The sequence below is a fragment of the Phalaenopsis equestris genome, unplaced genomic scaffold (genome assembly GCF_001263595.1).
Source record: "Phalaenopsis equestris unplaced genomic scaffold, ASM126359v1 Scaffold001316, whole genome shotgun sequence".
NCBI classification, from domain to species: Eukaryota; Viridiplantae; Streptophyta; class Magnoliopsida; order Asparagales; family Orchidaceae; genus Phalaenopsis; species Phalaenopsis equestris.
Window position 1 is genome coordinate 203,487 of NW_018165755.1, and position 19,181 is coordinate 222,667.

Here is a 19,181-nt window from a genome sequence, read left to right on the forward strand (position 1 = left end):
CATCAACATCATCCAAACAAAATATAACATTAACAACAATAACATAAATGCCACGATTATAGAACCAAACAAGAGCAAGATTTTCAAAGGAGATTTCAAGTTTTTGATATCATTCTTCACGGTTTCATCAAATGCATTTATTTTTCATCACCTGCTCTATTATTGCATTGCTCAGTTAATCAACCTATTGAAAATAATTGCAATCTCAGTTCGTTAAAATTTTTTGACATTTGTAAAATTTTCGACCAGCATTGTCACCTTCCAAGTCGTGAAAATAACACATAACATGTTGCAATTACAAAATACTGATCGATGTTCGGTCCCCTTAGAACTTGTGAAATAGCTTGAGCTCATTTTCAATAATATAATCCTATACATTAATGATTAGCACATAAATAATGATAAAGAAAAAATGAATAGGTCAAATGAAAATGAAATGCAGGTTTTGTATAAATAATGATATTTACATACATATAACTGAAGTCATTTACATTTTAATATCTAATAATAACTCTAACTTTTTACATTAATACCATCCAAATCTTTCATACTACATAAAGAATGCAACCATATTAACTGTAAAAGAAGTAAAGCACATCTTTCAATCCCTCCAAAATTTCTCAATGAAGCGCCAAAAACAAATTCCTCCAATGAGGGTTAGCTTTTCCTAAAAAAAAAATGTGTTGTTGTACCATTTAAAATTCATCAAAAATACAACATGAGAACATAAAGGAGCATTTACATACATACTATACAGTTTCTATGTACTTACAAAATGTGTCAATATTGACATGGTATTGGGGTGATATTGAGATGTTATTGATATAATATTGGGGTAGTTTTGAGGTGATATTATTGATTTTGGGAGAATATTTTATTGAGGTGGTATTGGGGTGGCATTGATGTGGTATTGAGTCGTCATTGAGGTTTTTGTGCCAAGATATGATATGAGTGATATTAATGTGGTGTTGAAGTGGTATTGGGGTGATATTGACGTGATATTGTGGGTTTTGGAAGAATATATTATTGAGGCGATATTATGATAATATTAATGTGGTATTGAGGTGGTTTTGCAGGTTTTGTGCCAAGATATTTTTTGTGTGGTATTGCGATGGTGTTGATGTGGTATTGAAATGATATTAGGGTGGTATTGAGGTGATTTTATGGGCTTTTAGAAAATATATTGTTGAGGCGGTATTGAGATGATATTGGGGTTGTATTGATGTGGTATTGTTGTGATTTTGGAAGTTTTGTGCCAAGATAATATTGGGATGGTATTGTTGTGGCATCTCAATATTCAAATTGGACAGTGATCCATTTTATTCTTGTAATTTTTAAACCATATGTTTGTATGTGCAGTCTTATGAGGCAACTGCTACATTGTCCTCTGTCAGGGCAAATGGCATATAAACTTAATAGAACAAAGCATTCAAGTTATCAACATTGTTTTCTCACTTTTAATGCTAAATCCAATACAAATAGGTGAACAAATTTAGAAGAAGATCCAATTGCATTACTAAAAAAGAACCTACAAATTTGATTCATTCAGTTGAAATGCAACAAATCTACAATCAATTATAATTTTCTTAGCAATTCTTGAACCATCTATAAACCGTAACACGAGTATTTATACTAAGAACATTAACATAATTACACCTCAATCATTCATCACTTGCATTACATAACACTTGCTCATACAATCAATCATATAAATATTAAATCAAGCATTAACTAAAGCGTCAGTGATATGCTCTCCTAACTCAGTTATTTCACTAGCACCTTCTCCATTGCCTACGTAGGGTTTGATAATAAGATCATCAGTTTCCATAACTGATTTGCTCAAGTGATATTCATATGCTTCAGAAGGCACTGATTTATTAACATCTACATCTGTGAAGTGAACATCGAAATGCGAAGGATGACGACATATGTAATTATGAAGTGTCATCATTGCAGCAACAATTTTAACATATTTTTTGAAAGAATATGTTGACATATTTTGTAGAATAATTCATGTTTTCTTCTAAACTCCGAAAGAAATCTCAATCACAACCCCTAATGATAAATGTCACTTATTTAACATTTTTTTTTCCTCTCACTGCTTAACTAGGTCTTTCAAAGTCTGGAATGTGATATCTTTTGCTTGAAAAATGTTTTAGAAATCCCTATTGTACTGGATATCCAACATCTTCTAAATAGTATTTTTATGTTCGAATAGTCAACCATTAGTTACTATATGAAAAGCTAAAATAGGGTTCAAAGAAGAGTTATCCAACCTCAAGGAAATAAGGGAAAGTTATGCATATAAGATTGTGTTGCAAACTTGAAGATTCGACTATCATGACCACTACCTTCCCAACCAGCCAAGAGAGAAATATTAAAAAATATTTTGAAAAATTTTAGAAATTTCGATCTTCGAGCTTGATAACTTCAAAAGCCATACTTATCAAGGAATTCAAACCAATAGAGAAACATCTATTGTTGGTTTCAGATGAGTGTTTAAATCTCTCATGCTGACGTTATAGATTCATTATGTGATAAAATGTAAAATGTTATAGCCAATACCTCCTTCGAACTCATTCTAGAAGAGCCACGTAGACCATGACTATTGTGCTTTTCATTCAAAAGAACAATAAGGATTACTTGACCAATACCAAACATGTTGTGGAATCTTCTTGGATGCCCCAAGCAGTTCATTGACCCACTTATCCCTGGTAAATATCGACAACATACATGGGGTGCGAGAGGTGCATGATTCATAATACACAGCTAGTACACATACAACTATTGTAATAATTTTTTTTGGAATGCTTTCTACATACTCTTTCATCGGGATTCATAGTTGTAACAATTTAGAAATTTTTAATACAAAATAAATATCGCATGTTGTATTTGTGAATATAATAGCATAAGTATTAATGAAGCATCATAAAATATCATAATTATAGCAACACAGTGTATCAAAAGTATAAAATTCACAGCAGAAAATATCACAACTACTAACATAAAAAAATATCACAAGATCATCACAAGATAATATAAGTAGAAGAAAATTTGAACATGTCAGATAAGATGACAGATCACAAGTGGTGACATCAAAAGTAATTGTTCTGTCAGAATGCATCATAAAATTAAATTACATCATGAGTAGTTGTTTTGCCAAAAAATTAATGTCATAAATAATTGTTATATTAAAATATCAAGTGCACTCCGCTCAGAACATGTAGAAGCATAATTAAATAGTCATTGCAATTTTTCATAGAAGAAGCCTAGTAATGAACCATTCTCTTAGGTGTCATGGACGTGAAAACATCCCTCTTAATAGTCTCTTCAATTAGCTTAAATAAGTAGAAATATAAGGGAATATCTTCATAAACTTTTGTTATCTATTCTAATATTTATATTACATTAGGAATAGATAAAAATTGTTGTGTAGTGGTAGTCTCAGAAGATAAGTTTGTGCATGTTATAACTGGCTATGATATTTTACTACTTAGATATGCAGAACCAATTTTTTACTACGTCCTACCCACACTTTTAAAGAAGGTGGCGTCTTTACTTGACTAGATTCACTATGTTCATTCTTGTAATGTGGTGATCTTTGAAAATGATTAATTGGGATTATTCTACTCTCTTGCAAACCCTGAGAAGTCCAAGCATGTCTACCAATCACAACAACCCCACCAAACATAACATCAAGTTTCTCCTTTAGCTCTGGTTCAATTCAACAATTCTTAAATTTCTTAATATTTGACACAACCTATCATTCATATAATCAGAAGGAGAAGTTATGTCCAACAATTGCACCTGTAAAGAAAATATAATTACAAATGTCTTAAAATAGATTTCACCTGTAATTTCTTCTTCCACCAATTTGCTGATACATCTATAATGTTTTTAGTTGGATCCCAACTAAGTCTAGTAGATCTTCTTTTGAACTCTTTTTAAAGTTTCCAATCTTTTTCTAATTAGTCCTATTTATTCTTTAATTGAGTTTAGTCATACACTCTTCCTCCGATTCTCACTTGAAAATATTTTGTATTATTTTGCCAACCTTCTTTGTTGAAATGTGTTGTTTGTGTGTTTCCTAATTCAATCTCTTTCATATAAATACTAAAAAAAATCATTGTTGTTTCTTTTTCCTATACAGTGGTACGTTCAACACTCATTTTACTTCTCCACCTATATGTTAACTAGTGTTATAACACTATGAAATCCTTGGAGGTCGAGCCATAGAGTAAGTGTTAAATTGCCTCCATAATAAAATATAGACAACATGATTAATCAAGGAAAATATACAATCTCTCATAAAAATAGGATAAAGCTTCATAGAAATTTAAATGAGGGGAAATGTTATAATTTAAATGAACTAAGAATATGATAAGAGGACTTCGAGGAGTAGTAAGTCTTCCTCCATTAATATATGAACGTCATAAGTTTGAAACTCCATATACATCTAACGATTTGGCAAAATACATCAGCTCCTTCTAAATCACACATTATTGAGTAGTTCATGCACTGTATAAAACTTTTAAAAAAACCTTATGAGAAATTTTATCTAACATGATTAATGCCGCATTTGTTAAGTACATTGTCCAATTTAACCATATGACAATATGTCACAACACTTAAATCAAACATGAATGAACCTCTTATCATGGTCATCTAATAAATTTTTTTCATCTTTCATTTGTAGTCATTTAGAATGGCTAAACAAAATTAAGAAGCTAACTAAACAATATTAAAACAACATCTACTTTCATAAATGAGAATAATAAAATCTTTCCTTGATGGCAAAATCGAGCATGCATATATGTACATTATTGTATCACCTTTACTATATTCTCACATATTCCCAAAATTAAACAAATAATTGAATGAACTAGGGTGAAGATAAAGTAATTTCAAACCAAAGACCAAAAGGTACAATACAATCTAAGTGCTTGTGCTCATCTTTTAAATTTCAAGGTTTCAATTTTGATTGCTTCCTGTTAGTGCGAAGAGTTCAACAGTTGGACACGAGAATGAAGAAAGAGATAGAGAGACTCACAGTGTGGAGAAGAAATACCTTCGGTCCGAAATGAGGGCAACGGGAAGGAGACGATGGTCGGGCCATGTGGAGAGAAATACCCAAATCGAATGGGGGCAACGGGAAGTAGGCGACGATCTGCGGGAGTTTCGGGAAGAAGCGACGATCTGCGGGCTTCGGGAAGACGACGAGCTGTGTGCAGTTTTGCGGCGCGGTCAGTAGGGTAGGAACGCATGTCGCAACGACCTTATCTGTGGGCTTCGGGAAGGAGATGAAGCTCTGCGGGTTTCGGGAAAACGACGAGTTGTGGCTTTGTGTCGTGGTCACTTGGACACAAACGCGGGCTTCAGGAAGACGTTGCATGGACAATGGGTAAGATTTTACGTGTGTCGTAGTGACCTCAGATATATTATCGTGTTCGTGTTTTTACAGTTCCAAGGAATGCTGTTGGGAAACACCGATCATGAAAAGTGCTATGCAAATGGCAAAAAATGAGGTTTTTAACAAGCTGTGGTTCAAAAAGCTGAAACAAACGCACATCTATATGGTATGTGATCTGATACTAGGGTAGGCCAAAAGTTCCTATGTGGTACCACTTAAGCCAAGAGTTTCAAGAACTATTTTCTAAGGACTCGTTCCAAAGCTAGGGCAGTTATTGTTAGCTCCTAAAGTTGTTTATGGCCTCGCATAACAAATAAGGTAAGGTATAATTTTTTTTAATTTTTTAAGTCTGTCAAATGTTAAGATCAAAAGGAATCCACCAAGAGGAATTGATAAAATGGGCTGTTTAAGTTAGGGAAGGAGTACCTATGAACCAAAATTAGACACAATGAATGAATTTGAAAAATTTCAATAAAAATTTGGTCAACAAATTAAACATCAATAAGTATTATGGAATTATAAAAGTAAATTATTGAATCCAAAATTGTATGGGAGACACACGTAAGGAACAGAGCATGAAAGGAAAAGAGGGGGAAGTAGAGAGAGCAAAAGCATGATATAGAACAATAAAATTATGTAACCTTTATCAAAAAATGAAATCCCTATTTATAGGGATGGGGAGTGTACAATTATATTTTTTACCCTTATAATTCATAGATACGACGAAAACATTTTGGTTACTACATAAATATAGTGTCGGGAGCCTGGGATGGCACCTGATCGGATGGGGCTGGGTACCAAAGGAGGCGTCTGGCCAACTAGGGCCAGGAGCCTGTGACAGCTTCCTCCAGATCTTTTGGGGTCAGACGACCTTCACTCGAGCCCGAGGCATTACCGACTAGGCTATCTCTTGAGGGCTTACGCTTGAAAGGATAGACTGGACAACTTTAGCTGGTTGCTTCAGAGCCTGACAGTTTGGCTCGATCATCTAGCCTGGCCAGAGAAAATGCTACCAGTCTTGTCTGCGGGAGTCTTGTGCTGGTGGACTTTTAGGAGAATAGTTGAATTATTGTCTCAAGATTATCTTCCTTCCGATCCGACTGGGAAGGCGTGAGATTGTGAATCTACCTTGGTGGGTCCCAGGATACCACATCATCTCTTCTGTTGGCCGTCAGATTTCTTTAAGATTCATCCCAACACATTGTTGATGTAGATACATTGCATGATTTCTTTGCATTTAAATGGGCAAGATTTCTTGCTAAGTGCAAACCATTATTATTTTATATATATTGTCTCGAGACACCTTTCAATTAATGTTCCCTTTAAAAATCCAAACTATATTATATAAAGTTTGAACATTTATCAAATGTGCATAAATATTTATTTACATTAATGGTCGGTCGACCCCTCTGCTTTTCAAACTAATTGCTTACAATAATTCTTATGTGGTTCACCAAGAATAATATAAAAAAAAATGCATTAGTTTACTTTCTATCTTGACTTTTTTTAGCACAGAATGGCTTCAGCTTTGATTTTGAAATATCCATGTGCATGGTCTGTACATATTTCAATATAATATGATGACAGCAAGTATGATATGAATATAAACTCATAACATAATAATTAAAAACAATATTTCAAGTACATTGTCATTGGACGCAACATGGTAATAAGTCTATTGTATGATCATTTTCATAATTCATTATAATTATATGAAAACTTTTTAATATGACACTTCATGACAAGAAATTAGCTAACCAAAAAAAAAAAAAAAAAAAACAATTTTTTTTTTTCGAAAATAATTTAAATCAATTCTCACATTTTTTTAGAACCCTTCTCCTAAAGAGTTAAATGGTATGTGATTGAAAGATAATTACTAATGCAATATATTTTCGTTCATTTTTCTTTTTTTATTTTAAAAGGAGTCATTAGCTTGTCGATCGCCGTATATTTCTCTTATTCGAATAATCTCTCTTCTGAGTCATATCAGTGATTCGAAAAGGAGAGGAACCGAATAAGAAGGGACATACGACAAAATGACAAACAAAAGAAAAAATAAAACATGAAGAGTCTTCGTGGGATAAACCTCGCAAGGATAGGTCAAGATTGTTTGGATGGCTGCCAGCTTATGCTTTAAGGAAGAACACAAATAAAAATTAAATTTAAAATGAATATATAATTATTGAGAAAGAGAGAAAGAGGAAGATTCATAAAAAAAATTAGGATCATTTTACATACATACACTCCATTCCTATGTATTTACATATCTTACATCAAAATTTTAATTTTTACATTTTTTTATTTATAATTTTTACATTTATAACACCTTAAATTAAAATTTATTTAGGGCGTTACTAATTTTTACATAAGCTTGTACGTTTTAGGATAAACAGTTTATTCTGAAAATTCGCCCGCGAGTTGACCGCGGGGGACGGCCCACGTTTAGTGTTAAAAATCCAAATGCGGCAGACAGCATTTTCAAAAACGGGCAAACGAACGATTAGACGGTATTTTAAAAAGGTCGCCGTACTTATAATAAACTGCTAGCCCTAAATTCACCGTATTTATAAGCTGCTAGCCCTAAATTTATTACAGTTATCATGCCGATTTTAATAATTTATTTTTGGAATGGCAATTTTTTTAAAAAAAATTAAAAAATTTGGCTGTCAAAAGTTACCCTTGTTCCTAAAATGCTGGATCTAACCCTGACGGCTAGGGCATTTCTGTAATTTAACCTCTGTGGGGCGTGTGGCGGCGAATTTTTGAAGGAAGTTCATTGGAAAAGGACCATCCCGCCTCCCAGGTGTGTCGGAAACGGTCGTTACCCTAATTCCGGGTTCCATTATTAACAGCTTCAGAAGCGTTTTCCAAGCGGAGGAATGGCGTCGTTTTCGGAAGCTCCACCAGGCGACTCGAAGGCCGGCGAGAAGATCTTCAAGACCAAGTGCGCTCAATGCCACACGGTGGAGAAAGGCGCAGGTCACAAGCAAGGTGTGTTTCAATCTATCGTCAGATCTCTGTCTGTCCCTTTGTTTTCTTTTTTTCCTATCCTTCAACCACGGAAATCATTCTGTGAGATTTGTTCTGGTAGTATGAAATGTTGATGATCCATTTTCTTGCAATTAATAAAGTTGAGAGCTTGCGTGTTGAGTTTCTATTCTGATTAGATTCGTGATGCTTTTATTCTAATTAGTTGTTTTTATGTATCGTTTATAAAGTGGGAATAAAAATATATTGTGAAAGCAGGTCAGAAACTAAATTAAGATTGAAAAGAATTAAATTACATTTATTTAATTATAGGAAGATTAATTTCATTTTAGACTTAAAAAGTTAATATGGATTTCAAACTGAAGAACTGAACTGCAAAGTCTAAACAATTTAATAATATTCTGTGGAAGTCTAAACCAAGAATTTAAATTTTAGTTTTTCGGTTTCATTTTTGAAACTTTCAGTTGTGTGTCAATGATTTTGCTTTTAGTTTTTGGTTCTAATTTATTTGAGCTTTGAATGTTAATAATTATAGAGAAAGTGTTTAATTAATCTAAATCATTTAAGTTAAACAGATATTAGTTTTTAAATGGCTTTTTAAATTAATATTAAAAAGATGATTTTGATCGATGTTGTTGTGAGATTTTAAACTGATATTGAAACTTAATTGTAAATGGACAAAAGCAAAAGTATACAAATCAAAATATTACATATTAGTCTTATATAATTAACATATTAGATTGTTTATATTTAATAACATATTAAAAAATGAATATCTATGTTCTAGGATAAATAAATAGATTGGTTTTCTTATAATGATCTAATTTTCTTTCCAACTAGGTTGTGAAATTATTTCTAACTTTCTTCTAAAATAAAACAGAACCAATCTGCATAAATAAATTGTGTTATTTTGTTTTGATTGGATATTGTTTATCCCAAAACTGACTCATTTATCATAAGGGTCATAATATTTACCTCAAATCCAACTCAACACAACCATGATTGACACAACCCAAATAACATGAATATGACCAATGAACTTAGCCAAAACTTTTAGATTGGGAGAGGGAACTCTCCTAATGACTAGTCATGTTGACGTGAGACTAGCAATTTTTGTTTGCAAGGACAAATCTGTGATTTTAGGGCAATTGCTAGGTTTTTTTGAATTGATTTCAAGTATTTGGGTAAACTTGAACCCTAATCAAAAGTTAACCAGGTCTACATCTTGGACTTGAACCCAACTTGTATGCTTTTTGACACTTAATTTTTTTTGTGTTTGTCATTTTGTTTAATCTGAAATACATAGGATTCAAATTTCTCACCATATGATGGTTTTAGTTTGCCTTCTATCTTGTGCATCGTCTTCTAAGCCTGCTTTACCTATAAACCTTAAAAATAGGGTTGCCGATTTGTATTAACAATTCAGGTTCGATTTTACACTAAAATCATCAAAATTCTGACCCAAGTCAATTCCATTATCTTGAAAAATTTCCTACATGTTCCCCACAGCTACAAACACTGTCCAATTTGGTATATCAATTCTGATACCTAAAAGCATTGTGTTTTAACTTACCCACGGCCGTTTCCATGCTGCGTGATTAAGTTATGATAGTCTTTTAAATTTAGAAAAAAAATTTATTAATGAGCGTGATTTGTTGTAGATAGGATTCTATGTGGCTATATTTTGATAAATTTATAAGATTCCCTGCTTTAATAGATTAAATCCTTACTTCTTCACGTAACTTTATGGAATTTTCTATTGTGAAGTTTGAAGCTTTGGCTGGTGCTTGAGTTGAACTTTGCTCGCAGCTTTTACTCTGTTAATGAGAAAACTGTATGTTCATGCTGCTTAATATACTTTTTCTCTAGAAATGTGCTGCAGGGTTCTTATACATCTCATGCCTTGAATATTGATATCACTGGCATTTAACAATTTTGCTTAGAAGAGTGGAATGAGTCTAGCAGCGTTAATTTCATTGGGTTGCAGTTTGATTCCATGTGCAGCTCTTCTGTTTGGTGTAGTTTGGTAATGAGTTATATTAAATAAATAGGTTATTCTTGTTTAAACTTTCTGTTCTGCTTCCAGGCTTATTTGCTGTTCCTCTTGCTTCTGTTTTCTGTTTTTGGTAAAAACCACCAGTTACCATCTAACCTTTTTTTTTGCATGGGGAAAAAGAAAGATTAGGCTAACTTTTTTTTATTTTTTTGTTTTAATATATCTTTAGGTCCTAATTTGAATGGCCTATTCGGAAGGCAATCAGGCACTACTCCTGGTTATTCTTACTCGACGGCTAATAAAAATATGGCGGTGATCTGGGAGGAGTCAACTTTGTATGACTATTTGCTTAATCCCAAGAAGGTATTATTCTTGTAATTGGGTTGTAGTGATTCTACTCTTGGTTTCTATAAATTTTTAGTTTCTGTCGTATGTTTTTAATATCTTTGTTGAAAATTTTTATGATTGTGTTTGTTGAATCAGCAAAAAAGTTCATGGTCGTAAATTTCTATCTGAGTTATTTATTTCCTTTTCTTGATCAGATATTTTCTACTGCTGAAATATTCTAATTACTGGTTTTTCATTGATGATTGAAATACTTGAATCTATCACAATTTTCGTATTTTAAATGTGGCATGTATTAAAATCAATGATTGCCACGTTAATTTATTAGACATTTCAGTCTTTTTGCCTGGTTTTCATTTTGGTGTGCGCATGAAAATTTTGGTTTTCATCACCCCATTGCCTTTGTTAATTTCAAAGATGCTCTTTATTTCCACTTTTTCCGACTTGACTATGACATTCAAATATTCTAACTGCTCGACCACGGGAAATATTTGCATACGGACTACGCACGCAGAGCTGCGTGCGTACTAACCTCTCAATAACCTCTGCTTCGCGGTTATTAGGAGGTTATTGGGAGGTTATTGAGGTATTAATTTCAATAATATATAACCTCAATAACCTTCCAATAACCTTCGCGGGTTCTATTTCGATGTTATTCATAGGTTATTATGGGGTGTTTTTATGAGAGTATTGCGGGGTTAATAGAGTACGCACACAGAGCTGCGTGCGTATTCCGTATGCAAATATTTCTCCTCGACCACAACCTCGTATATTGTTAAACCTTTTCCCGCCCATAATATCTGTGATATTAGTGGTTTATTACCCTCTAGCATAATTATTTCTTCTGAGAATCTTTCAACTCATATTTGGAGAAATTGCGTTTTGAAATTGGAATTTTTAAGCATGTTAAGAGCTTTAGTTTACCATTCACGATACAACAATAATTACTAGTGTAGATTTCAAATACAAGAAGATGAGAAAGCATACGATTTTGATTTGAAATATGTAGGTTAAAAGACCACCAATTAAGAAATTAGTTGTTTTTTTTATATAACTAGTATAGGAGAAATTCAAATGAGACAATAATCTAATGATCATTAAATCAAAGCAACCAGAAATAAACTAACACCTCAAAGCTCATTTCTCAAATGGAATGTCAATCAGAAAGTTTAATATTTATCCGATTTGATTAAAATTAGAAATGCTTAGTAAAGCCACCGATGAATTATGTATAAGAAAATATGACATACACTAAATTCACTAAGAAGAGAAATTCTATGCCCCAATATTGGTACAAGAATATTCACTTCTTTTGGAATTTGATTTTCTCACTTACACTATATTTGAAGGAATCTAACCTCCCACAGGCACAAACAACATTTAAAAGATCATTAAAATTTTATAAAGCCAAAAATTGCTTCAATATGCCTGGGTTACTCTGTTCGTAAGAATCAACAATCTTTTAGTTGGTTTCCTCTTTTTTGATTCAATTTTAAATCCAAATTACATGAGATACAATACATGTTGTAGCATAAGGTTTACAAATAAATTACTCTTAAATAGAAAAAGAATTTGCCAAAGGATAATTATAAAGAATGCGTGCAGAAGAACCACACTATAGTTTTGATAGCAGTACTATAGGAAATGCCTGTAAAAAGCTTAGTAAAACGCCTTATCAAGAACACTTAAAAAAAGCTAGATGAAATTGCTGTGAGGTTCACATATTTGATTCTACAAGAAACAAGGCACTAGTTACGGAACTCAGCAGAAAGAAAAAAAAGAAGAGAAACACTGTTGAAATTGCAGGCAAGTGCAAAATCTCATGTAAGATAGTTCATGTAAGATAGTTCCAAGCATGTAATTCCAAACCTCCTATGGATAATTCCAAATCTTGAATCACGAACTTTAAAATTCTTAAATCTGTATGACTTGTTAAGAGATTAGGTTGTATGCTTAAATTGAATTAGAGGTGAGGTTACCTAGACTATTTGCATCATAATTACAAAGAGAGCATATCCCGAGGATGTCCCAAATTAATTGAAATTAAAAAAGCGACAAAGAAAATTATAAAATAATGAAATTGACTAAACGCTTTGATCAATTGTTTTATTGATGTTTGGATGTGGTCATAATCTTATGGATCTCCATCAAATATGCCCTTCTTTAGGAAAAAAAAAGGTTCCGGATATTTATTAGTTGATATTTGTTAAGCAAATATGGGCTTATTTAGCATCCTTCTTAACTTAGCACTCTATCAACGTCTACAATACATTCATCATTAGAAAACTTAAATACTTCACTAAAATTAGGAAATTTAATTAACTACATTTAGAGTCTCTACATAATCTCAATAAGAGCACATTCGTTTTTTTTTTATTTAAACTTCTCTCATCATAGTGTCTTATCATCACAATCATAAAATCTCAATATTTTTAAGATGCATCAGATGTCATCTCATCTAGTTACAGGTTAGAATGTCGTTAGAAGTAAACAATAATTATTTTTTTAACAATAAATTGTAAGTCATAATTCATTATTTCATTATACTCTAGATATGTTAGTTTATCTCAATGGCATCGTTAGCTACTCATAAAATCCATTTTTTGTTTTGAAAGCATATTTTCATTTCATTCTCTCTTTCTCACTTGATGATAAACACTCAGATTAATCTTAGAAAGGATCACAATATCAATGTACATATATTTAACATACCATCCAATTCAAGTATACAAAATTTATATTTGGCGTTGATTGCATTGGTTGCTCGACTGTCCACGTACATGTGCCAATCAACATTTTTATTAGTTAGATAGTTCATTATCAAAGTAAACAACAACAAAAATTTTGAACTGTAGGTGTTAATATATGATCCATCATCCTTGTATAATTCATTTTTTATTTTGTAGGTAGTCTTTCATTCATCTTCTATCATTCCACTTGATTAGAACTATTTAAATCAAGCTTTGAAAAGATCACTGTATCAATCACCATATATAAAAAAAATTCAAATTAGGTATATGAAATTTTTATTCACTGCTCCACTATCCACCCATATGTCAATTACTATCTTTTTAAGTGTCAGTAAGGCAAGAACACCACATTGACTCATACTTTATCTATTAAGCCTTTTTGCAATTAATCAACCCGGCTTTTATGTTATGCTTAATTGGATTCAATTCATAGCGAGGAAAGTTAGGCAATGATAATTTAAGATTTAGCTGCTACCATGGTTCATGTCCCATGTAGATTGTAATTCATCAAGAACCTAATTAGGACAAGTATTAACATCCTCTGCCAAATTTACAACATTGAGCATTATGTCATTCAACTTAATAGTGACTAAAACAAAAATCAAACTTCCCTTTGCACGCCTATTTGCAAACCACGTTTATGCTTTTATAATTTATTTTCACTTAGGGTTTAGAATTACCTTCCCCCGATTGGTAAAGCTCCCAAAATGAGTTACATCCAAATCATACATTTAAGGTCTACCTCATACAGTTAAGGTATACCTCGAATAAAATGAGAAACATCTATTATAAGCCATTACACTAAATTATATCAGGACAAGTAGCAAGATGAATGCGTTATAAACACATTTTTGGCGTGTGCAAATAGCATGCTTATCCACCTAGGCTACATTATATAGGTATGTATGTGATTCAAGCTTTAAATTTATTCTATCAATAAAAAACATTTGACACAATAGTCATAGAATTTCCATCTTCTGTTATGTGCTTGCAAGGCTTTCACATATTTGAAATACGTAAGAAAAAATGCAGTTCCTTTCTTATCTGACACAATCTTAGGTGAAGTTATAATGCAAAGCAGTAACATTCAAAGGAGCATCAATCAAAATATCTTTAGATTCACTAATCTTCTCATCAAATTCATCAACATAATTATTCTCATTGATTTCAATATCATTTTAATCTATATTTGATATTCAAATTCTTTTTAAAGCTCTATCAATCCAATTATTTTTCTTTTTTCTTACAATGATAAAATGTACTATAACAACAACAACGACGATAACAACAAGCCTTTATTCCACTAAGTGGGGTCGACTACATGAATCCATTTTCTCCATCGAGTCCTATTGAATGTCATATTTTTGTTTAATTCTAATAGATTAAGATAATTTTTTTTAAAATATGACCAAGTCTTTCTAGGTCTACCTCTGCTTGTCTTAACATAAGTTGAATCTATACCATCTACTCTTCTAACCGGATCATCAAATGGTCGGCGTTTAATGTGACCAAACCATCTAAGACGACTCTCTCTAATTTTGTCCACCGCAGGAGCTACACAAACCCTATCACAGATATATTCATTTTGCATTTTGTCTCTAAGTGTAAAGCCACTTATCCACCTAATATCCACGTAAAGCCACTTATCCACCTAAGCATTCTCATCTCAGCAACACTTAACTTAATTTTATGCTTCTCTTTTTAAAGGCCAAAATTTTGCGCCATAGAACATTGCGGGTCTCACCACCATCTTATAAAATTTTTCTTTCAGGTATTTTTCTATCACACAATAGGCCCGAAGCAATCCCCCACTTCAGTCAACCAACTTGAATTCTACTAATAACTTCCCCATCTACTTACATATGATCAGTTTAATAATACTTAACATGTTTTTTCATATTTAGTGTCGTTATTAGTAATGATGTTACTACCCTTAGATGTTGCTGATGCAACAAATTGAATTTAACGGTTTTGATGAAAGATAAATTTTTTTAATATTTGGTAACTCTCTTAAGCACAAAAAATCTTAATATTTTATTAAATTCTAATATGAGTTGAAGAGCTTACTCAAAAGTTGGAATATAATGTGGTGTTATCTCTCTCTTGATACCAAGCCTCAAATCTGGTTTAAAAGTTGGAGTGTGGAATTATGATCCTCATTGATCTCAAAATGCAATGATTGTTCAAATTTGTTAAAGTATTTAGTCTCAGTTTTAGTTCTTTTTTTTTTCAAAGGATTAAACTTACTAAACCCTATATCATGATGAGAAAAAATATAAATTTTTTTAGAAGGTTTCTTTTTTTTTTGGTTTTTTTCAGCCCAAGTTGTAGTAAGTTCTCTTGCTACCCTCACTGTGGCTGATGCGCCTGAGTTCATAATTTTGATTGTATTCACTTCAAGTTCATGACCTAGATTAGTTTCCAAAATTTTAATTTTCTTATTAACTTGATCATTTTCTTCACACTCGTGAGTTTGCTTGTTTAGCAATTCAACCAATTGATTTTTTGAAGTGATCAAAATTTCTTCATTTTGATTAAACATTGAGCCGAACCCTATTTCTGACATATTGACAAAAGTTAATTGTGATACCAATTTGATGCATGTTGTATAAAAAATGATATTAATTTATTAGAATTAAATGAAAATATGACTCTGACACAATGGAGAAAAAGGATTCATCTAGCTGACCACATTTAGTGGGATAAAGGATTGTTCTCGTTGTTGTACCGATTTGATGCAAGATTTAGAGTTTAATTAACTAATACAAGAAGATATGATGCATTAAAAAAAATTTTGATTTGAAATTTGTATTTTAAAATAGCACATGTTGTAACAAGTAAATGCTTTCTTCTAATCTAAATTAAAAACATGAGGAATCCAATCAAAATTTAATTTAATGATTGTTCAAATCATAGGAATTGACAATAAAATGAAACAGTAAAAACCACAAGTTGAATATAATTTACAGCACAATCAGAAAATACTTTTTGTTATGATGTTTGATCTAAATCAGGAATGCTTGCAATACTAATGACAAATTGCCTAGAAGAAAAAAAAAACAACGACAGAATTGACGAAGTAGAGAAAGTTCAGGCATTAAGTTGTTACAAGGAGTTAATTTTCTCCAGAATATTTATTATATTAGTGCTATACCTAAAGGAATCTAATATTCAATAAACATAGACAAATTTGAAAGAAAAGTTGAAATTTTATTAAGCCAAAAATTTCCTTGTATGCCTCAAATTTATCTATTTATAATCTTCTACAATCCTCCCTTAATTGGCTGACTCTCATGAGTAATTCAATTTTAAATCTTAATTACATACGATCCACAGATACATCTTGGCAGTATTAAAATATCTCAAGTAAAATGGCAATCAAGTAGGCAATGGAGCGATCAAAAGATAGCTAAAAAAGTACCTATAGATGCATCATAAACACAAGTAAAAATCTTATAAAAGTTTCACCACGAGACCCGCATAAAATAAGCCTCCCCATGAATCAACTATAAAGTTTGCATTTTAGAAGTTGTATGACTTGAAATTCAAAACAAAAATCCAAAGCCCATTTATCCGTATACGGCTTCTCACCATAGTAAGTAGCAGATTTATGTTGAACCATAATGAGAAGTTAGTAGAATAGAAATCATCTCGCACCTACAGGAATATCATCATATATTATCAATGGCATCATAACTATAAAGAACAAGTTCGGTAGTCATGGGCACATCATCATAGACAAGTTGAGCCGAGTTTGAGCTTGATTAATCATATGAGTTTGAGTTTGATGTTAAGGTTAATTCTTAGTTTGAGTTGGCACACAATCTGGCTCATTTATTATGAAAGAAAAAAAAAATGATTTTAATTCCAGCAACAATTGGTCTAATAAAATGATAAAGAAGGGCAATTGTGTCCGGAAGAAAAAGAAATTATCTGATATAAAAGATAAAATATAATTTCAAAACTTTTTAATTGCTGTACTTAAATTCTTGTTTTATAATATAATTTAATTATATTTTGTATCAATATATATTAAATGAGCTGGCTAACGAGATAACGAGTCAAGTTGAGGCTGACTCATGAAATTGACTAAAATCATCTATTTGCTCACTGTTATCGGTAGCATAAACAAGTAGATTTCCATCACCTATCTTATGCGTTCCAAAGGTTTGCATCAACTGCTGTCGGTCAACATGCTATCGTATTTCTCTTAATTATTTATTATATTTCAGCAGTATTCTTATTAGCCTGTTGCTTTATCTAGGAGCACTTGCTAGAATGCTGTCTTTTTCTCCATTACTGAACAATGTCTCTTTTTTCCATATTTTATTTGATGAGTTGTGGATTTCAGCTATATCTCTGTGACAATTTGCTTGAACTTCCATCAAAGTCGTTTTGTACATGTTTTCCTTGCCAAATCTACTGAAAATTTCCTCATTTCGCTGGCTTTGTTTATTGGGAGAGGCTGAGGGTTGTTTTATAACTTGCAGTACATACCCGGCACAAAGATGGTGTTTCCGGGCCTCAAGAAGCCACAGGAGCGTGCAGATCTTATTGCTTTTCTCAAAGAGTCTACCTCATCCTGAACTCCTGAAAGAAGCCACAGTGATTTTTACAAGACCATTAAAGATATGAGAAGTGGAGCTAAGCTCGCATTTCAGTTTCGTTTTGTTTTGCCATTATGGTAACTAGAATGGCTTATTTTGAACTTTTTTTTTGTCGGTTCTTACATTGTTTGGCACATCTTTCGAGTCCAAAATAACTTATAATATTGTAACAATTGCTTTTGCATTGTCTGTGCGCGGATTAAATGCACGGTTTATTAATGTCATTGTTTTGAAGTGGGGACCAACAAGGATCATGGCTCCGATATTAAGAGGATTTTTGGGTCATTTGACCGAATATAAATATTTCAATGGCAGTGCATTAAATGTAATTTTGGCTTGAATCTTTTGAATTTCAAAAGATAATGGGGAAATTTTTAAGGGTATTTAAATGCGAAAAATTATTCTATACGGACACCGCATGCATGCATGCTGAGATCCATGCGGTGTCCGATCCTGACCGTAGATCACAGTGATCTATTCATGATGTATTTTAATGGGCCTCATTTAAAATTTAAAAAACAAAATCGAAATACATTCTGATCGTAAATCATCGTGATCTACAGTCAGGATCGGACACCGCATGCATCTCTGCATGCGCTGTCCGTATGCAATAATTTCTCATTTAAATGCATGTCATGATGCCACCCATTTTCTGTATATCAACATGTTTGACATCTAAATTTTATCTTTTGCATTCATATCATCTAAATTTTTTCATGGCAAAAAATCCATTATTTTAACTTCTAAAAATGACACCTTTTCAATGACATGTATGTAAAATTTTAAGTATAGGTGTTAGATATGTAAATCCATAAGATTTTAAGTGTAATTGATGTGGATCTTCTATTTTTAAAAGGAAGATTTATATTGATACAACTTGATTCCTATATATTTATGTATCTAGTATCTAAACTTCAATTTTACATTTATAGTTATATGTAGTTCATTTTTAATAAATGTGAAAAGTAAAATTTAGGTGGTAGGCATGTAAATGCTTAGGCAGAAGATGGTATGTATGTAAATGCCCCCTTTTTAAAATTATTTGAAAAATTAGAATATCTTGGATCATCTGGGATTAGAACGGT

General features: G+C 32.1%; 1 protein-coding gene across 1 annotated transcript; it reads left to right on the plus strand.

Annotated features, from left to right (window-relative positions):
* The first annotated feature begins 8,137 nt into the window (after window positions 1–8,137).
* LOC110033991 (cytochrome c) lies at window positions 8,138–18,365 on the plus strand. The gene is made up of 3 exons (XM_020738198.1): window positions 8,138–8,401; window positions 10,624–10,757; window positions 17,980–18,365. Exons 1-3 carry the CDS (start codon window positions 8,290–8,292, stop codon window positions 18,073–18,075), a joined length of 342 nt encoding a protein of 113 aa, XP_020593857.1. The 5' UTR covers window positions 8,138–8,289; the 3' UTR covers window positions 18,076–18,365.
* Window positions 18,366–19,181: the final 816 nt, after the last annotated feature.